At 44.3% G+C, this 21,815-nt stretch overlaps 1 protein-coding gene across 9 annotated transcripts in view; it reads right to left on the bottom strand.

Annotated features, from left to right (window-relative positions):
- Positions 1-1,781: 1,781 nt before the first annotated feature.
- ANKDD1A (ankyrin repeat and death domain containing 1A) overlaps positions 1,782-21,815 on the bottom strand; it is a 38,191-nt gene continuing 18,157 nt past the window's right edge. For 3 of the 9 annotated variants that reach the window (XM_045449457.1, XM_045449456.1, XM_045449451.1), the window contains 9 exons: positions 19,822-19,920; positions 19,332-19,430; positions 17,231-17,329; positions 10,334-10,432; positions 9,210-9,308; positions 8,083-8,178; positions 5,692-5,896; positions 3,426-3,557; positions 1,782-2,466 (listed from right to left, as the gene is read on the bottom strand). In XM_045449457.1, the coding sequence (XP_045305413.1) occupies positions 2,405-2,466; positions 3,426-3,557; positions 5,692-5,896; positions 8,083-8,178; positions 9,210-9,308; positions 10,334-10,432; positions 17,231-17,329; positions 19,332-19,430; positions 19,822-19,920 (990 nt within the window). In that variant the 3' untranslated portion in view covers positions 1,782-2,404. Of the gene's footprint in view, positions 2,467-3,425; positions 3,558-5,691; positions 5,897-8,082; positions 8,179-9,209; positions 9,309-10,333; positions 10,433-17,230; positions 17,330-19,331; positions 19,431-19,821; positions 19,939-21,815 lie in introns of all 9 variants that reach the window. The other 6 variants (XM_045449450.1, XM_045449452.1, XM_045449449.1 and 3 more) reach the window with 6 other exon arrangements.

The following is a 21,815-nucleotide window of genomic DNA, read 5'->3' on the forward strand; positions in this document are numbered from 1 at the left end:
CCCCCCTCACCCCATCACAAGGTCTCAGAGGGCAGGAACCGTGGCTACTCAGCTCTGCAGCCCAGCTCCCAGCAGACTGCCCGGCATGGAACACACTCAGTAAATATTGACTGGTGGTAGTGAGTTGAGTGGTGTGGTTACAGAGAACCAATCCACAACAGCTTGTCTGACTTGAAATTTTGCCATACTTCTCCCAAACAAAAAAACCATATTGAATGTGAAAGATGTATTTCAACATTTCAATTTTATTTTCTTTAAGAACTTGCTTTTTGGTCTCAAAACACAAAATCCATTTCACAAAATTCATCCAGATAAACAGTCTAAATCCCATGTGGTACAAAATACATTTCCTAAATGGAATATATAGAAGAGAAGGTTTCTCCCCCTCAACACAGCACTTGAAGAGGAAGGGCTTAGAGGCCACATGCTGCACTGGGGATCCAAATCATGCTGTGACTGTGCAGCCTCAGTCCTATAGGTGATTGTGTGTAAAATAGGTTGGTTTCAAAGCCTCTTTTTCTTTCTTTTCATAAGCCTCAGGTATTCTTTAAAAATTGTTAATAGGCTTTATTTTTAAAAACAGTTAAAAATAAAACCTGAGCAGGGATACCTGGGTGGCTCAGTCACTTAAGTGTCCAACTTCAGCTCAGGTCATGATCTCATGGTTTGTGGGTTTGAGCCTCGCGTTGGGCCCTGTGCTGACAGCTCAGACCTTAAAGCCTGCTTTGGATTCTGTGTCTTCTCTCTCTGCCCCTCCCCCACTCACGCTCTGTCTCTCAAAAATTTTAATAGTAAAAATAAAAATTTGAGCAGATAGCACAGAGTTCCCATACACCGCTCTGCCCAGCAATTTCTGCCATATTAACTTGCATTGGTCTTGGTATCTAATGTTTGCAGGTTTATCTGTAGGATAAATTCCTCCACGTGGGATTGCTGGGTCAAAGGGCAAATGCATTTGTAATTTTGGTAGATATAATGCCGCCTGCCTTTCAGAGGATTGTTCCACTCTGACCTCCCACTGGCCATGTGTGACGGTTGAAGCCCCTTTCAGCTCTTAACAGTTTTTATTCTGTCTCTCCCTCCTGAGACTCAGACCCAGTGGATAACTCTGTGGGGAGTTTTTCTAAGACAGGTGTCCCTGGGGCACCTGGGTAGCTCAGTTGATTAAGCATCCAGCTCTTGATCTTGGCTCAGGTCTTGAATTTAGGAGTTCAAGCCCTGCATCAGGCTCTGCGGTGAGGGTGTGGAGACTGCTTGGAATTCTGTCTCTCCCTCTCTCTCTGCCCCTCCCACCCTGTGCACACGCAGTCTGTCTTTTAAAATAAATAAACTTAAAAAAAAAAAAAAAAAAAAGAATGACAACTAAATGCAAGGTGTGATTCTGGACTGGATCCTGGTCCAGAAAAAGGACATGAACGGTTCAACTAACAAAATTGGAATAAGGTCTGAAGATGAGTTGATAGTATGGTATCAGTGTTAATTTCCTGGTTTTGAAAATTATACTGTGATTACGTAAGATGGTAATATTTGGGGAAGCTGTATTGTGAAGCATATTCAGAAATTCTTCATACTGTTTCTGCAATGTTTTTGTAAGTCTGAAATGATTTCAAAATAAAATTTTAAAGTTAAAAATAATTCTAGGGGTGCCTGGGTGGCTTAGTCGGTTAAGCATCCAACTCTTGATTTCAGCTCAGATCATGATCTTAGTCGTAGGATTGAGCCCCACGTGGGGCTGTGCACCGAGCATGGAACCTGCTTGGGATTCTCTCTCTCCCTCTCTCCCATGCATGCGCGTGCTCTCTCTCTCTCTCTCTCTCTCTCTCTCAAAAAAATAATAAAAATAAATTTTTAAAATTAAATTTCTAAACAAAATGGGAAAAAAAGAATGTGTGTACCTCTTAGAACTGTCAAAGCATATAAATAAGCTTGTGAACAGAAACACTGTTTTTGTAAGCACAGCATTCATTAAAAGCCAGTGAATGAGTTAAAGGAGGTCCGTTTTGTAAGTGACAGTTGGAGTCCTTTTGCCAGGTTGGGGAGACAGGAATGCTGGGTTTGGCACCTGACCCCAACAGCCGATTAGCTGCTTATCCATTCTGAGCCTCAGTGTCCTTTCTGAAAAGATGGCCCTTGAATCTCAGGGGACTGCTGTGATGCTCCAAGAACTGCAAAGGACTGCACCTGTGGGAGGGGATTACCTGCAAAACCTGAACTGGCCCCTGGACTAACCCCTGTGAAAGAGATTACAAACAGTGCCTGCTGGTCCTGCAGGGCTGGGTGTTTCAGTACAAGCAGCTGGAGGTCTGTTAACAGTGATTTTTTAAAAGCCCTTAAATGGTGGTCCTCTTCTGTTCAGGGGCCCCCATTCTGAGTCTCCATGCCCCTGAAGGTCTGGCCTCTCCAGTTACATGGCTGTACACCTCCTGGGGGTACCCGGGTCAGCATTTGCTTTCTTCCTGATGCTTTCTGCAAGACAGAAGAATCCTATTGCTTCATGTTGCCTAAGCTCTGCCTCACAGAGCTGGTTTTAAAAATGTTTTAATTGCCTGCCAGAGTTTGTGTTAAAAAAAGATAGAGCAATAATATTTAAGAACGTTTTGAAAAAGAAAAAGTCATCCCTAATTCCTCCACTCTGAAGTGACTGTTTCCCACTTTGCCTGCAGCAGCTGTGAGATACTACAAAGGGGGGCTTTCCTTTTTCCTCTCAATAACATGCTACCCATGTTTTTACTGTTGGTGCGTGACTAACCTAGCCTTCGTTATTATTGGTGACCGCCTAACACCCTGTCCTGTGGTAGCCCCGTAATGCACCAGGCCAGGGACGTGTATTACAGTATTTAAGGTTCTTTCATCATGAGATGATTTTGTTTTTAATGAGGGATTAGTACTGAACCTTTTATCTCGCTTGCCTGATGATTCCACAGGGTGCCATGAATCTCAAACCAGGCTTTTGGAATTGACAGACTCAAAAGGTCGTGATGGCCTCAGATATTTTATTTATTTGACCAGCTCTGACTGGTTCAACTCATATTAAGCTACTTCTGGCCTATATATATTACTGCTTGTGAAAAAAGAAGTCTATAGGCTGTTCCAGCCTTATTTTAAACTAGAAACAAAAACAAAAATCAAAGTACGGAGGGCCAGAGATGATAACACCAGTGGCTTTGGGGCTGTGAAAGTTGCAGGCATCATCTGAGCCCAAACCCTCATGGCACAGATGGGGAAATGGGGGCCAGGAGGTACTGTGGTTTGCTCAGGGCTCTGCCTGAATTCCAGTAGACAAGGCTAGGACCAGCAATCTGGAAGGTGCTGCCCCACAGCATTATGGCCTGGGCAGAACTTTGGGGACCCTGTCACACTCCAAGGTGGGCCATGCAGCTCTGACTCTGGGGCCCAGTATTGCCCTGAGCAGAGGACACTCTTACCAGCCAGGTCCCTCCTGCCAATGGCCACGAGGCCCTCGAACAGTGCTTTGTTGGGGTTCTCACCAGCTATGGCCACACCATGCAGCCAGATAAGCAGCATCCGGTGGCCATGCTCCTGGTAGCTCTTGATGCCTGAGGACCATGAGGAGAGAAAGAGAAGGAGCCAAGTCTGAGCAGATGTCTGTAATACACATGTCCAGGTGGGAAAGAGCCAAGAGGACCTTTTCCAAGCTCCGGTGGAGCTCAGCCCAGAGATGGGGAGAGGAGGGAAGAGACAGCCTCAGATGGGGTGAGGGTGGAGGTTTTGTATCCTAGGACGTCCCCAACCCCAGGCTTTCTCCTGAGCATGCACCATGCATCCTGTTGGTGTTGCTCTGAAGAGAGAAAGATTTGGCACTTATTGTTGTGATTCCATGATGCACATGACTGTTCCCTTCATCTCTGGCTGCTCATCTGTGCCTTGCACGCTAGCGGCCCTATTTTACAGATGAGAAAACCAGCATAGTGCGAGACACAGGTGGCCATGTTCTCTCCCCTGCACCAGTGATTCTTAGCTGTAACTGCTCATTGGAAACCCTTGGGAAGTCTTAGAAAACAGTGACACCTGGGTTCCATTACCCTCCCCAGAGATTCCAACCTACTTGGGTCTGGGTGCAGCCTGGGCGCTAAGCAGTGTTACATCTTCCCAGGTAATTCCAATGTACAGCCAGGTTTGAAAATAATTGCCCACACTCTTCAGTGCCGGAGGAGGGCGTTAACTTGTTACTAAACTCTGTGACAAGATCTGCTCTCCCAGTCGGGGACACACATGTTTGGGCACAGCCATCAGGGCCGAATCAGTCCATTCACTGGCACATTCAGCAGGCACTTCCTCATGGTGCTGCCCTTGGTGTAGCTGTTTCATTTGACCCATTTATTCACTATTCCTTGCCCCAGCCCCATAATTTACCAGTACTCCTTTATCATCTGTGAAAGTTCTTATCCATCATAGATGCTACTTTTGGACTCCCTGCTCTATTTCACTAACTGGTGTGCATATTTTTATGTTTGGGAAAACATATGTCGGGTATCTGTCTATGCTTTATTGGAGCTTTATAAAAGGTTGGGTCTGGTTGGATTAGACCTTCTTCACTTTTCCCCCCAGAATATTCATTTAAATATTCCCTCTTTATTCTCTCAAGTGAACTCTAGAATCCTTTAGTCAAGTTTCAAAAACTTTCTATTTTGATTTGATTTGATTAAAACAATCAATTTTGGGGACACCTGGGTGGTGGCTCAGTCGGTTAAGCATCTCTTGATTTTGGCTAAGGTCATGATCTCATAGTTTCATGAGTTTGAGCCCCACATTGGGCTCTGTGCTGACAGTGCAGAGCCTGCTTGGGATTCTCTCTCTCCTCTCTCTCTCTGCCCCTACCCTGCTTGCTCACTCTTTCAAAATAAATAAATGAACTTAATTTAAAAGTTTTAAAAATAAAGTAAAATATACAAACATTAAAAAAAACTTTTTAAAAAACTGATTCAAATTTTTAATCTAGTTTGGGAAAAATCAATGTCTACCTGACACTTTCTAGCCAAGAATACAGAATGTCATTCCACTTACCCAAGTCTTTTTTTAATAGTTGAACTAATTTTTACTGTTTTACTCATATGCCATTCATACTTATTTTTAGAAACACTATTGTAAATGGAATATCTTTTCAAAAATACCCCTATATATTTTTCCCCACTTACTGAGAGTACATAGGAATACTATGGTGTTTGTATACTTTATCATATCTTTAGCCATTTCACTGAATTATTTTATGCTAAGTTTTTCAGCTGATTCTTCTGGACTGCTCATGTATAGGATTATAGCACCTGAAGTTAGTAAATCTCTCTTCCTTTCCAATATTTTCAGTCTTTATTTCTGTTTCTGTTTTCTCCCTTAGTACCAGAGCCAACATTTCCAAGTAGAAGGTAAATACTGGTGGCAAGAGCTGGTCCTCTACTTTTTATGGAGAGTGCCTTTAGTTTGTGTGAATGATGAGCTCATTCACAAAGAATGTGAGGTTCACAGGTCAAGGGAGAGGGAGAGGCAGAGGGCTCAGCCTGAGCAAAGGCCTGGAAGGATGGAGGAGCACACGGGATGTTGGCAATGACATGTGGCTTGCCATCCAACTTTGCCAGGTTGCACTGGCTTTTCCCCCAGAAATGCAGAAAACTGAACACACAAGTGCCCCCCTTCCACCCACTGGTTGCTCTGGGGTGGGGAGAGGCCGGGTGGTACCTGTCCACTGCTGCTCGATGGCATGGACGTGGGCCTCGGTGAACTCCCAGCAATACGCAAGCTTCTTCCACTCTTGAGGCCGCAGATGCCTGGAAGCCAGTCGCCACAGCACAGAGTGGAATTGCTGCGTTTCCTGCCGATGGTCCTGCTTAAAGGTCAAGTTCTTCCCAGAGGGATCCCTGGGGTCCCTGCACAACACGTGATCCTGTGGGGCAGATCCCAAAAGTGCAGCTGCCACCCGGGGGGACATCCCTGCCAGGCTCTCCCTCAGGAGCCTGGATGGGGTACTGGCATCATCACAGGCCTGGGGTTTCTGGTTTCTCACTCTGTGCCTTGCTTTGACCTCTACAACCCCAGCTGCTCACATTGTTCCTCCATCCAGAACTCCTTTTCTCACCTCCCTGTCCCTCAACCCCATCGCCACAGTCAAGAGACCATCTACATGCCATCTCTTCCAGGCAGCCTTCCCAATTCCTCTCTTTTCTCTGTGTGCTCACAGCACAAGTGCCAGCAGAAGGACTCAGCAGCTGTGGCTAACACCAGTCAAGCCAAGGATCAGGTACTTAAGCAGATTTGCAGAATCTCAACAAGTAGTGAAGGGCGGGGTTACAGAATTCTTCTATGCAAAGCAGGTGATAAAATGAGAAGTTATAAAAGAAGTATGTGATAGCATCAGTTAAACCCACAAAAGCCTAAGTAAGCCCCTCTAAAGGATGCGGATACAGAGTTCTGGTTGTTAAAAAGCTCAGGTGAGTTCTGGTGTCTGCAGCTGCAAATCTTACATCCTGGTCAACAATGTTCAGTCACCTATGACATGGTGACCAGGGAGACTGGTTCTCATGTGGGTGGTTCCTCAGAGCAGTGTTCTTAGCCGCATCTGTACATTGGGATCATCCAGGAGCTTTAAGAACTACTGATGCTTGGTTCCCACACCAGAGATTCTGAATGAACTGGCCTTAGGGTGAGAGTGGGGGGCAGGCTGGGATTCTCACCACCCCACCACCTTGACGTTGAGAACTTTTGAAGTCTGAGGTGTTAGAATTACGCACAGAGATGAATCAATTAATCACACCCTTGGTATTAATATTTTGGGGTTACATTGAGGAGTAACCCGTTAGACATAAAGGGGCTATAATGTTTTTGAGAATCTAGCATGTCCATGAAAGAGAATATCTTATGATTGCTATTGAAATGTGTTATTAACTAATTTTGGAATAGTGATTTTTTTTTTTTTTAATTTGAGAGGTATAAGAGAAGTTTACTCAGTTTGCAAACAATATTGAAATATTTAAGATATTTGAGACTCACTTTATTTATAGGTTTAATTTACTGGATATACTAGGATAACTTAAGAATTTAGGAAGCATTCAAAGTACTTTTAAAAATCTATTATTCACTCAGTTTAGAATGTTTAAGATAGTTTAAGTTTAAACATGGATCCAAACATTAATCAAAAGGCTTCCTTGAAAGTGGAAATTCCTAAAATTCCTAAAATATAGTAGCTGTATAAATGGAATAAGATTTATAAAATGAGGGGTGCCTGGGGGGCTCAGTCTGTTGAGCATCCGACTGCGGCTCAGGTCATGATCTCACGGTCCGTGAGTTCGAGCCCCGCATCGGGCTCTGTGCTGACAGCTCAGAGCCTGGAGCCTGCTTCAGATTCTGTATCTCCCTCTCTCTGCCCCTTCCCCACTCTCATTCTGTTTCCGTCTCTCTCAAAAATAAATACACATTAAAAAAAAAAAAGATTTATAAAATGATTTTAAAAGTTTAAGGACAACTAGGTTTTAAAATTCATAATAAATTTAGTATTAATTTTTAAAACTCAAGTAAATGCAAAAATTGTTTTCTGTATACAAAAACGACCTTCAAAGATGTCAAAAAAAACCCCACCCCACCCCCATTTCCTGAGGACTGGAAAAGCATAGCCTTAACACCTGCTACTCTTCCCCAATTCTTCGGCAGACATCACTAATTAATCCCAGCACACTTTCCTTCTGGGCTCAGAAAGTTGCCTGAATAGAACACCCCGAACAGCAATTCCAATCACCTGAAGATGGCAGTGAGCTAAAACCAACTTGCCATCTCTTTATTCATGCATGCCGGCATGCACACATGAATCCATCAACCAGGGGCTGTAACAGAGTCCAGTAACATCTCCACATTGGCACGGACCTCAGTCTGCTTTGTTTCAGTGTGGTTTAGGTGCTCACTCATCTCCAGATGCTCACAAACAACCCTGGTGTTAGGTAAGGCAGGGATTATCACCTCCTCAGAAAATGAGGGTGGTCCTGAATTGGTCAGGGCTGGAGTTCAAAGCCAGCCCCACCTAGAGCCAAGCCCACACAGTCCCTTTGCAACATGGAGAGACCAAGTGCAGGGTCTCAGTACCTTCTCCCATTTGTAGAGGCGATCAGCTTTTATAATCATGTCCACCAGGCTGATGTGGTTGCTGCGGGCGGCCACTGCCAGGGCAGTTTTCCCTTGCTGCAAGTAAGAAGTAAGAATGGAAGCCAAAGTTGCTACAGGTGGGGCGTAGGGTAGCCTCTAGTACTGACTGCAAACATTCCTGCCCAAAGAAAGCAGTTTCCAGCAGTCTACACCGGAGAGCAGAAAAGTTTTCTGGGCATGGGGAAGGATTGAACAAGGCAATAATAATAATTCCAGTAACCACCTCTTGTTTCTTTAGAATTTAGAAAGTCTTAGAGCTTATGAAACTCAGCCTACACAACTCCTCAACATTACCTCTGAAATAGCGGTTACCTGCCCCACTTCTCAGATGAAACCAGAGCCCAGGGAAGGGGACCGGGTTCATTAGGTCCATTTGCCCTCCCCACTTCATGCTCCCAGGCCCTTCGCTCCAGACCTCCGGCACAGGGCTGGCCTCAATCTCTCCAGGCACCTGCAGGGAGCTGGGAAGCTCCTCTTTACATATGGCCAGCTACCCTGGGGCCCAGCTCAAAGCAGGGAGCCCCTCCCAGATTCAGCCTCAGGGCCCATTTCTGCCCCCAATTCTTCCCCACACCATACTGGGCCACAGGTGCAAGCCCCTTCCACTCATGAGCCTGTGACATTCTCGGCCTCAGACCAAATCTTCAGCTGGTCTGGAACCTCCAGCACCTGAGGAAGTAGTCAGCCCAGAGGCACAAAGAGCCAGGTAGCTTCCCCACCCCTGTCCTATATTTAGGGGGCTGTGGGACCCTGCTCCTCTACTCCCTCTCCCCCTCCCCACCAGGCGACTCAAGGAGCTCAAAGTCTGAGGAGCCATGAAACAGAAGGTGACCACATCACAATTCTAGACCAGGAGAAGGGCAGGCCAAGTCCTGAGGGACCTCAGAGGAGGAAGGGGAAAGTAATGGAGGGGCAGGAAGACTTCCCGGAGGAGGCTGCTTTTGAGCTAGTATATAAAGGATGGGAAGCCTTGAATAGTCTGAGAGCACGAGGCATTTGTAATAGGGTCTCTAGCAAAGAGGGAGCCATGAAAGCTTGAAAGGGAGGCTGGTTGGGAGGAGAGGTACCTTATCTCTCAGGTTTAAGTTAACCCCAGTGACGAGGAGCATCTCTGCTATGTCCTGCCAGGCGTGCTCAGCAGCAAGGTGGAGGGGCGTCTGCTGCCTCTGGAGAAGCCAAAGGGACAGGGGAGTACAAAAGCATGTATGAGTGGCCCAAGACTCAAAGCCAGGACAGTTCCAAGGTGAGTACACTCTTACCTGGGCCTTAAAAAGTCTCTCTAAGAAGTTATGGGAGAGGGTAAGCTGGGTTTAGTCATAAGCCTAATACCAGAGAAAACTTGGTAAAAACAAAAAGCAGAAAGAACAAAGGAAAAAATACCACTTGCTGGCTAAGTCAACCTCTGTAATGATCCTAATATATTTCTTCTAGTCTTTAATGCAGAATGCTTTTGGTTTACTGGTTTTATATGAGATCATCCCGTATATACATTTTGCATCCATTTTTCTACCTAACATAACATTTCCACATATTATAAACACTGTTTTTAACAGCTCCATAGTAGCCTACGTCTATAACCATAATCTACCTGACCACTTCTCTCTTATTAAATATTTGGGCACGATTGATGTTGAAGATTGATAAGCAATGTTGCAATAGATATCTTTGTGCATGAGCTTTTAATGTATTTCTTGAGGCTCAATTTGCTGAAGTGCAAATACTGACAATTTTGAAGGTATGTGATATATCCTGCAAAGCTGCTTTCCACCACTAGTGGCTGTACGTGCTGGCACTGAGGACTACTAGATGGTCAGGGGGAGAGTGGTGGGGATGGGGAATTAAAAGGGTGCCTGACTGAGCACAACTTCAGGACTCAGAAGCTTCTTGTTACACAAGACTGCCCCAGTCACCCCTGTCCTGGGAATTTTCCCAAAGGAAAATAGAATCAATAAAAGGAAATGGTTGAACACAGGAAGATGTTTACTACAGTGTTATATAGACCATGGCAACAGCTTGAAAACCACCAAAATGTTCAAAATAGAGTGGTTCATAAAATGATCTCTTCAACAAATATTAGACAGCTTTTTACAAGCTCAAAAAATTAATTCCTCAATTCTAGGCCATGCTAGGAGATTACAGCCAAGCCCTGCCCACCTGGGAGGGTGCCCAGATGGTTTCTGCAACCACTTACATTGTCAGTGGCATCCAGGTCACTGCCTGCGTCAATGAGGAGCTGGACCAAGGCGGGGAAGTTGTGCCTCACAGCGAGGTGCATAGGAGAGGCTCCCTGCTGGGGGAGAAAACACATGAATGAATTGAACGGTCCCTCCCAGGACTGTCCAGCACAGCTTGGTGCTGGGGGATCGAAGTAGGGAGGGGTATATAGATATAGTGCTTCTAGGTTTGTCCCTTCTTGCTCCTCAGAGGACATGGGTGGCTTGAGGAATCTATAACCCCAAAGGCTGAATCCCTGGAGCCCAAAACTGATCCTCAAGGTGGGTGGGAGCTTGAAGACCCAAGTTTGAGACCTTGCTATGCCAGAAACTCACTGTGGAACTGTGGGCAAGTCATTTCCCTTCTCTGCTCCTCTTCACCTAGCAAGTAATGTTTGCTGAGGTCCCTTGTAGCAACAACACTTAAAGTTCTCTAATATCTTATTGAATCCACACACGAACCTAGGAAGTATATATAGGAATGGTGTTACTAGTATTTTCAACTTACAGACAAGAACACTGAAGTTCACAAGACGTAAGTGACTTGCCCAACAGCTAATAGGAACCTTATGTTATTGGAGTCTCTCCCTTCAATACTCAGGTAGGTGCCTGATTACTGTTTATGTGTGGAAGGAAGGAACGAGGGAGCCAGCCAGGACCAGAACAGAGACCTCACTCCAAGGCAACACACATCCAAGGCCTCACTCAAGGCTGGAAGACTCCTTCATCAGTCGTCCCCTCTGATGCCTGACCACATGGCAAAGTAGAGATACTGCAATAGCATCCTTCCCTCTAGGTGATATAGTGACACACACATAGTGGAAGAGTACAAAGCCAAAAAACTGATGGTGGAAAAACAGGCTCACATTTTAAGTGTAAAAAGATTACAGAACAGAGTACACACACACACACACACATAGACACACACCCCAAAAATGTCCACTACCAATGTCTATTAGTTTAGGCCAGCAAATTAAAAAAAAAAAAGGTTTATTGATATTGGAAAAGAATATTTAAACTATACAATTATTTGTAGGCAATGTGATTGTATATCTAGACAGGTTTAAAAAAGCTATTACCACCTAAAAAAAAAGAACTCTAGTAAAATTAAAAGTCATAGAGCATTCCTATATTGAATGCTACAAGAAATGACATAATTAAAAAAAAATATTCACAACAGTCAAAAAATATCAAGTATTTATGTAGAGTATAATTGGAAATGGACATATCAAAGGCAAACTAAAAGCTATATAACATCACTGAAAGATATAAAAGAAGACATAAAGAAATGGCAAGACTTCATGCTCCTAGTGAAAATATATTAGAGAGGCTCCTGGGTGGCTCAGTCAGTTAAACATCTAACTTAGGCTCAGGTCATGATCTCATGGTTTGTGAGTTCGAGCCCTGCATCAGGCTCTGTGCTGACAGCTCAGACCTAAAGCTTGCCTCGGCTTCTGTCTCTCCTTCTCTCTATGCCCCTCCCCTGCTCACGCTCTGTCTCTCAAAAATAAACATTGAAAAAAATGTATAAAAAAACATATTACAAAGATGACTATTTTATATTATTTATAAGCTTAACGTAATCCCAAACTCAAATTTCAATAAATACCAAAAATTATTCTGAAACACGTCTAGAAAAAAAATTTGAACACAGGTAAAAACTACCATAAGAATTTCAACTTCAACATTGGCCTCAGGTCATTGCCAGATAATAGAAATAAAAATCAGGCCCCAAAAAGGTCTGCTGTGACAGTGAATGGGCAAAAACTAGAAACTGGCTCAAATGCACGACTCAGGTGAGCCTGGAAATCTGTCCAGAACTACAAGTCTGGGCTTTCCAGGAAGCAGAAGGCCGTGGAGATAAAACAACCAAATACACTGGATATAGCCTCGGTCGTCCTGGAAACCCATCTGGGGGAATGTGGTCAGAAAGGGGAGTGGAAAGAGAGCAAATATGGCTTTTAGTTGTTTTACATTTTATTTATAAAAACCAAAAGAACCAAAAAGTACACAGGTATCTAGTGAAAAGCTTTCTTCTACCTGCATTCACACACCTGCTTATACCCCCTACTCCTAAACCCCATCGGTAACCTAAATCTCTGCTTTTATGTGTGTCCTTCCAGAGACTTTTAAATTTTTTTAACGGAGCAGAACTTTCTATTTTTATTTTGAAATAATTATAGCGTCACATGCAATTAAGAAATAATATAGAGAGTTCTGATGTATCCTTCACCCACTTTTCCCCAATGGTAATATCTTACAAAACCCTAGTAATATCCCAAGCAGGATAATGACTCTGACAACATCCACCATCTTATTCAGATCCCCCAGCTTCACTTGTAGTCATTTGTACATGTATGTTTAGTTCTACACCATTTTATCACATGTGTATGTTCATGTATCCACTACATAGTCAAGATACACAACAGTTTCCTCACAAGGTCCTGTGTTGTTCTTTTTTTTTTTTTTTTTAGGATCTTACTTTTTCAAGTTTATTTATTTATTTATTTGTTTATTTTTGAGAGCGGTGGGGAGAGAGAATCCCAAGAAGTCTCTGCACCATCAGTGCAGAGCCCAATGTGGGGCTTGAACCTATGAACTGTGAGATGATGTCCTAAAATGAAATCAAGAGTCAGACACTGAGTAACGGACTGAGGCACCCAGGTGTTCATTTTTTAAAGTAATCTCTACACCCAACGTGGGGCTTGAACTCATGGCTCCAAGATCAAGGGTCCCATGCTCTTTCTGACTGAGCCAGCCAGGCACTCCTGGGGCCTTTTTTAATTGGGAGAAAACGAAAAAGCTAATACACACTTTGGGTGAGAGGACTAAGAAACAAGCAGCCTGGACACTGCTAGTGACTCTGCAGATTGGCACAACACTTCTAGGAAGGGTTCGGCTTACATATCAAGAGCTAGAAAGATGCTCACAATATTTGACCTCAAATTCCCTATTTCTGAGAATCTTGCCCCCAAAGAGGTCATAGGCACAAAACTATGCTACCTGCATTAGCAAGTAAACCTGATGCTCTACCACAGTTGAGGAGGTTAATAAATCACGGTGCCTCCATTCATCAGACCAAATGTCATCATCAGTAGGCTCTGAGGAACCTCCATGCTGTTCTTCACAGTGGCTGCACAGTGTGCATTCCCACCAACAGGGCATGAGGGTTCCTTTTTGTCCATACCCTTGTCAACACTTATTTCTTATGTTTTTGATTTTAGCCATTCTGATTGGTGTGAGGTGATCTCTCACTGTAGTTTTGATTTGCATTGCCCTGACAATGAGTGATGTTGAACATCGTTTCATATGTCTGTTGTCCATCCATATGTCATCTTTGGAGAAATGTCTGTTCATTTCTTCTGCCTGTTTTTTAATTGGATTATTTATTTTGGGGGGTGTTGAGTTGTATCAGTTCTTTATATATTTTGGATACTAACCCTTCATCAGATATGTCATTTACAAATATCTTCTCCCTTTCTGTAGGTTCCTTCTTAGTTTTGTTGACTGTTTCCTTCACTGTGTAGAAACTTTTTATTTTGATGTAGTCCCAATAGTTTACTTTTGCTTTTGTTTCCTTTGTGTCAGGACACCTAAGTAGAAAAAAGTTGCTATGGTTGATGTCAGAGAAATTACTGTCTGTGCTCTCTTCAAGGATTTTTATGATTCCAGGTGTCACATTGAGTTCTTTAATCCATTTTGAGCTTATTTTTGTGTACGGTGAAAGAAAGGGGTCCAGTTTCATTCTTTTGCATGTGGCTGTCCAGCTTTCCCCACACCATTTGTTGAAGAGACTTTTTCCCATTGTATGTTCATTGCTCCTTTGTCAAAAACTAATTGACCATGACATTGTGGGTTCATTTCTGGGTTTTCCTTTCTATTCTATTGATCTTTGTGTTTGTTTTTATGCCAGTACTATACTGTTTTAATTACTACAGCTTTGAAATACAACTTGATACCGCCCGTTTTGTTTTCCTTTTTTAAGATTCCTTTGGCTATTCAGGGTCTTTTGTGTGTCATACAATTTTGGGGATTTTTTGTTCTAGTTCTGTGAAAAATGCTGTTGGTATTTTGATAGGGATTCCATTAAATCTGTACATTGCTTTGGGTAATATGGACATCTTAACAATATTTGTTCTTCCAACCCATGAGCATAGAATATCTTTCCATTTCTTTGCATTGTCTGGAATTTCTTTCATCAGTGTTTTATAGCTTTCAGAGTGTAGGTCTTTTATCTCTTTGGTTAAGTTTATTCCTAGATATTTTATTGTTTTTAGTGCAATTGCAGATGGGATTATTTTCTTAGTTTCACTTTCTGCGGTTTCATTATTAGTGTATAGGAAAGCAACAGATTTCTGTACATTGATTTTATATCCTGTGTCTTTACTGAATTCATTTATCAACTCTAGTAGTTTTTTTGATGGAATCTTTTGGGTTTTCTATATGTAGTATCACGTCATCTGCAAATAATGAAGGTTTTACTTCTTCCTGACCAATTTGGATGCCTTTTATTTCTTTATGTTGTCTAATTGCTAGGGCTAGGACTTCCAGTGCTAAGTTGAATAAAAGTGGTGAGAATGAATATCTTTGTCTTATTCCTGACCTTAGTGGAAAACTCTCAGTTTTTCACCATTGGCTGTGGGCTTTTCATTTAAAGCCTTTTATTATGTTGATATATGTTCCCGCTAGACCTACTTTGCAGAGGGTTTTTATCATGAATGGATGTGTACTTTGTCAAATGCTTTTCTGCGTCTATTGAAATGATCATATGGTTTCTATACTTTCTCTTACTGATGTGATATGGGATTTTTTTTCTTAATTTCACCCTGCTGTTTCATTATGAGTATACAGGAATGCAACAGATTTCTGTACATTGATTTTGTATCCTTAAGTTGAATTTTTTAATTGAAAAAATACTTTAAATTTCAGCTGGGGAAAAAAAAACATTTGAGAATACAAAAGGATAAAAGATTATACTAAGAGACAAGGATAATTAAAGGAGACTAACTTTATATGCCTTTAAAATAAATTATAAGGCAATAATAATTAAAATAATATGGTACCAGCTCAAGATTAGATATACAACTTACCGAAAGAGAATCACTTGCCCAGATATAAAGCCCATCATATATCAAACTGCAAATATGTGATAAAGGAAAGAAGGAAAAAGCACTAAGAAATGTTATAATTATTTAATAAATTCACTTGACATAGAAGTATTAAAAAATTGGAGGAGAAATCTATTGAGTAATATATCACACCATATACAAAAATACACTTTAGGAGAATTAAAGAGTTAAACATAAAAAATCAAATCATAACTACAAGATACTGAATCCTGCTTTGGGTGAGCTCAAGCTCCGCTTTGGGTGAGCCCCACTTCTCTCTCTCTATCTCTCTCTCTGCCCCTCATGGGATTCTCTCTCTCTCCACCCTCGCTCACTTGCACCCTCTCTCTCTCTCTCTCAAAAAAAAATGTTCATAAAATCATTATTTATCCTGGCAAAGTTAGAAACAACTTAAATACCAAACAGTTGAGGTACCGTTAAGTGTGATGTGGTCACTGAACTACATCTGGCATTAAAAATGGTTGCTAGAGGGGCGCCTGGGTGGCGCAGTCGGTTAAGCGTCCGACTTCAGCCAGGTCACGATCTCGCGGTCCGTGAGTTCGAGCCCCGCGTCGGGCTCTGGGCTGATGGCTCAGAGCCTGGAGCCTGTTTCCGATTCTGTGTCTCCCTCTCTCTCTGCCCCTCCCCCGTTCATGCTCTGTCTCTCTCTGTCCCAAAAATAATAAACGTTGAAAAAAAAAAAAAAATTAAAAATGGTTGCTAGAAAAACTCGTAAACTTTGATACCTGAGCTGCATAATCTCCACTGGACTGTAATCAAACTTCTGATGTCTTTATGGGTAAAAACAAATAAGCATCACCCTTTCCAGAATTCTGCCTTAGCCTAGTTACCACACATATGAGGAAAACTGGTAGGGAATAAGTAAAAGTCATTGCTTTACTAGGGTGCTGGGATTAGGGATCTCTATATTCCAAAGAATTGTGTTATACTGCTTTTACAGTAATTTTTTTTTTTTATTAAAAAAAAATTTTTTTTTAACGTTTTTATTTATTTTTGAGACAGAGAGAGACAGAGCATGAACGGGGGAGGGTCAGAGAGAGAGGGAGACACAGAATCGGAAGCAGGCTCCAGGCTCTGAGCCATCAGCCCAGAGCCTGACGCGGGGCTCGAACTCACGGACTGCGAGATCGTGACCTGGCTGAAGTCGGACGCTTAACCGACTGCGCCACCCAGGCGCCCCTACAGTAATTTTAAATATAGTGTTTATTTCAGCTACAATATGACCTCTTTCTAATCTAAACAACAGATAGTTCCTCATTTACATAATGGGAATAATAAGAGTGCCTATAGATAAAGAAACAAAGGCCCAGGGAGGTCAAAGCAACTTGCCCAAGGTTGTTCAGTGCATGGCAGGGCTAGGCCTCCAAGCCAGGTTATCTGACAAAGTCCATGTCTTAACCACAGGATATACTGTCCCCTGTGAGTATACCACACAATATAACAGGACAAAGTGAACAACCAAGAGGCTAGATTTGTAATATGAAAGATCATCACTAGGTCCCAATGGATAAATGAGTGGAGAACACAAGCAGATAATTCACTTGGGAGGAAATGCAACTTGGTTGCTAACCCTGTTCTAGCTAGAAGCTTATCTGGCCCACCCTCATGTGGCCAGGTCCCCCAGTCCTGGCCCCCATCCCAACCCCAAGGACCTAAAGTGCCCATCTCTGCCTGCTGTGCTTCACCAGTGAGGTCATGAAGACTTTGCAGTGGGGACCCCCCCTCAACCCAAGCCCCCACACTTACATGATCAGCTATGTTGGTGTGGCCTCCTGCATGGATGAGGGCCCGGGCCACATCCTCAGAGCCACCAAGGGCTGCGTAGTGGAGGCAGCTTTGCTTTTTCTAGAGGGAAACAGGCATCAGTGCAATGTCCTGAAAGCCCCTCACACTGGGGCTTTGGGATCCATTATTCCATTTATGTCTCACAACCCCGGGACTATTACCCCATTAAACCCTGAAGTTGGAGAAATCAATGCCTTTCCTAGGCCTGGTGACTGGTAAGAGGAGCTCACTGTGGTCTGAGCTTTTCCGTGACTCCTTTCACAAACTTGAGAATGTACATCAAAGAGGGGAACAAATAAGATTTGCCAGTACAGAGCAAACCCCACCTGGTGCACACCTGCTGGAGTGGGTCTCAACGTGCCCAGGCAGGAGCCTGGCAGAGCCAGTGCAAGGGCTTCACCTTGATGGGCTTTCTAAGTGCTCTTCTTCAATCAGAGCACGCCCCTGGCCAAACGACGAGCTCATGTGAAATACCCCTCCACTCCTCCAGGCAGACCCTGCTAGGTAGCCAACTGTTGCAGACTTCCCAGACTGTTCCCCAGGACTTTCACTTTCAAAACCAGGCCAGTATGGGGCAAAGTGGGACGAGCTGGTCGTCCTCCCAAAGTCCTATCTGACCTGAGTGCACAAGGGTGAATGGGAACCAGTCCATCTCCCAATGGGAAATGTAATCGCTTTGGGTCAGCCCCCTTCTCAGAGAGCCTGCAAGGGGTGGGAGTGTCCAAATAGAATGTGCCTTCTGCCAGAAACCTCAAGCCAAGGCTGGAGCACGAGGCCCAGTGCAGTGGGCAGCTCCAGCCCTGCCAATGACCGCCAGCTGGACACCACCTCCCCAGTCTCTCAACTCCTATGCTGCTACTGCTGGCGAGATAGCCTTGACATTTCACTTCTTTTGCCCCCTCTCAGTACTGAGCACTGTGCTGGGCACAGAGAAAGGGCTGCTGACCAAAGAGCAATGTCGGGCAGATGGAAGGACATAGTTGGGTGCCCTGGGGCAGGTGCTTTCCCCCTCTGGGTGGGCCTTGGTGTCACCCCGACACCCTGGGGCAGAGGGTGCTACCTGCTAGGGAAGTTCTGCAAATTAAGTGTTTTGTGACTTTTAAGCATTATTCACATTCAGGGAACTTTAGCACTGATATCATTATTAAATTTACATTTGCCATTTTTCTATTTATTTTCTATATGTCTCCTGTCTTTTTTGCTCTTCTGCTTCTCCTTGACTGCCTTCTTTTGTGTTAAACATTTTTAGCATATTTTAATTCCTCTGCTTTTTAACTATTTTTGCTATTATTTTTATTTATTAGTATTATCGCCTTCTGATTGAAATTTAGAACAAATAGAGAATTCCAGATCCTGAAGCCATTCAATCAGCCAAGAAAGATTATTGGTCATTGATCTAAAAACAAAAAGCAAAAACAAAACAAAACAAAACAAAAACACCAACTTCCTACCTAAAGAAAGGCTACAACCTCCCTTCTCCCAGAGGAGAATTTCCAACAGCTGACTTAAGGAATACAGTAGTGAGAGAGAGGAGGCCTCTCCCAGGCTCCAGCTCTGAGGGCTGGTATGGTCCCTTCACAGACAGGGCAAACTTTCCAGGCCATGAGCTCTGGAGTCAGGGCAATGGGCTTTTCAGACTCAGCTTTGCTTCTTACCAGCTTGTGACCTGCAAAGGCACTGAATCTCTCTACAGCTTCAGCTTCTTCATAGGTAAAAATGGGGAAATTTTTCTGAAGTAATAGTTATAAAGGGGACTCATGAACTACCAAATACCCAGCAATAAGAAGACACCAACAGGTGTTGAGCTCCTAATACATCCCAGACACCATGAGGGGTATTTACTCCTCAACAGCAGTGTAAAAAAAGTAACTACATAGCATCTCCATTTTGGGAAATGAGGCTCAGAGAATTTAAGTAACTTGCCCACTGTCACAGTGCTCAGTAGTGGAGAAGCCAAGACCACACCCTGGGCCTGCCCTCAGGGCCTCTATTCCCACACAGTTAGGGTCAGGGCGAGCTCAGTAGCCAAGGGAAGACATTAGTCCTGGGGAGGCCTGACTACCTGGGTGAGGGCGTTCACGCTGCTCCCAGCCTCAAGGAGCAGCTGCACACAGTCAGGGTGGCTGCCTTCAACCGCTGCGTGTAGGGCAGTCAGACCTTCCTGAAACACAAGGGGAGAGGTATGAGGATGGCAGGGAGGCTGAGGCCAGACCCTGAGATGAGAAGGCCCCCCTGGCACTATGGCTCCAGGGCTACTGAAGCTCTCCACCACCATGCTACTCAGGACAATGACCTGGGTTATTTGTGGTTCCCTGAGCCCCATACCTGATTTTCTCACCTTGAGGAGCATGTGATATATTCACTCCCGCCCCCACACCCCTGCTCATGTTCTCACCCTCCAAGCTGCCTCACCCCCTGCCCTCTGTCTATTCCCTTTTACTCCAGAAAGTCTCTAGCAGGGGAAAATCAGGCTGCACCACAGGCTGGGGTTCCTTGAAAGCAGGGAGTGAGCAAGCATCACGCATCTCTGCATCTTCGGGGTAGTGACTCACCACATTCTGCTCCTCCAGGTCCAGCCTGATGTCCACGAGTCGCTGCAACACAGTCAGGTGGCCGCGGCTAGCAGCCAGGTGAAGGGCTGTGTTCCCCTCCTGCAGGCAGAAGGGCTCCTGAGGGACCAGTAGAATCATAGACCCTTGAAGGCCACGGGGACCTGCTGGAAGCACCCTCATTTTATAGATATGGAAGCTGAGTTCCAAAGAGGGGAAGTGACTTATCTAGGGTCACAGAGCAAGTGTATAACAAACTGCAGCCCTGAACACTGGGCCACTATCTCCCTGCCCCTGAGAAGTGTGCCTCAAACTACAACCAGGGGCACTTACAAGGGCCAAGTCCTGGTTTTTCCTATTACATGTCAAGGCAGATACATTACTTGGGGAAAAAAAAAAACAAAAAAAAAAAACTTTCCACGCTCCTCTCTAAAGCCAGTCCCTCCTAGATCCATCCCCTCCCCTGCTCAAGGCCAAGGCTCTCCTCTGCGCTCAGGCTGTGCCCAGGCAGCCAGCCACAAGGCCTGGTTCAAGATGGTAGCTTCTCACCGAATAGTGTGGCCACACTGACCACACTATTTAAAACCGCAACTTCCACCCCGTGTCCTCCTGATCCCCTGATCCTGCTCTGCTCTTCTTTCCCTCTTCCCCCATAGCACTGATAACCTAACACACTCTATAATTTGCTTATATACTTTGCTTATTGTTTATTGTCTGACTCTTCCTGCTAGAACATAAATGCCTCAAGGGCAGGGATTTCTGTCTACTTTGTTCTTCAATGTTTGGGGCCTGGGGCACGTGCCAGACATTCAATAAAATAGTTGTTCAATGAGTAAATACTATGGTGGAGAGACTGACATGTGTCTCCTGGAACTTGAGAGCCACAGGGCTGGTAGTTGTCTCACACTTGAGAAGTCTAAAGGTGACAGCAACAGAGCCAAGAGAGGTGGTGCCACTGGGTGGGGCAAAGGCTCCCCAACTTCTTTGTATCACAATTGGCTCCTGTCAAGGGTAGTCAGGTGGGGTTGTCCTTTTTTTTTTAATTTTTTAAAAAACGCTTATTTATTTTTGAGAGAAAGAGAGCAAGTGAAGGGGGGGAATAGGGGAGGGACAGAGAGACAGAAAGAGAGAGACACAGAATCCGAAGCAGGCTCCAGGCCGTCAGCACAGAGCCCAACGTGGGTCTTGAACCCACAAACTGTGAGATCATGATCTGAGCCAGACTCAGACGCTTAACCAACTGAGCCACCCATGTGCCCCTGGTGGGGTTGTCCTTAAAAGGATCTTTCTGCGGAGGGCAAGTGGATGGTAAAGGGGCCCAAGCAAGAAGGAGAAGAGCTGGAAGGGACCAGCCAGAGAAGAAGTATGTCCCTAAGGAAGAACCACAGATGGAAGACCAGAGCAGTGGCCCCTGAGGGAACCCACAAAGGCATGAGAAGAGATAATCCAGCTTTAGCCATTCATCATACCCACAAGGGCTCTGGGACATATCTAGCTCTACCAGTCATGGGGGCTTCTAGCTCAAGGTCTTTTCCTCAGCCCTGGTCTACCTCAGCACCTTCCTGAGGAAGGAATCAAGATATTCACATCAGGCACAGAACTCTTTTTGAAAAAACTTTTTTAAAGTTGTTATTTATTTTTGAGAGAGAGAGTGACAGATTGTGAGCCAAGAGGGGCAGAGAGAGAGGGACACAGAATCCGAAGTAGGCTCCAGGATCTGAGTTATCAGCACAGAGCCCAACAGGGGGCTCAAACTCACAAACCATGAGATCATGACCTAAGCTGAAGTCAACGCTTAACCAACAGAGCCACCCCGGTGCCCCAAGGCACGGAACTCTTAAGGGCCCAATGAGGGTGTGAACATATGCCAATGCCAGAGGGGTACTTTAAACAGATATAGACATACCTCCCCTCAAGGTAAGTCCACACATACATAAAACAACTATAACTACCTTCTGGGCTGCAAGATGAAACATTTAAATTTCTTCTATGATCAT

This window comes from Leopardus geoffroyi, chromosome B3 (assembly GCF_018350155.1).
Source record: "Leopardus geoffroyi isolate Oge1 chromosome B3, O.geoffroyi_Oge1_pat1.0, whole genome shotgun sequence".
NCBI lineage: Eukaryota > Metazoa > Chordata > Mammalia > Carnivora > Felidae > Leopardus > Leopardus geoffroyi.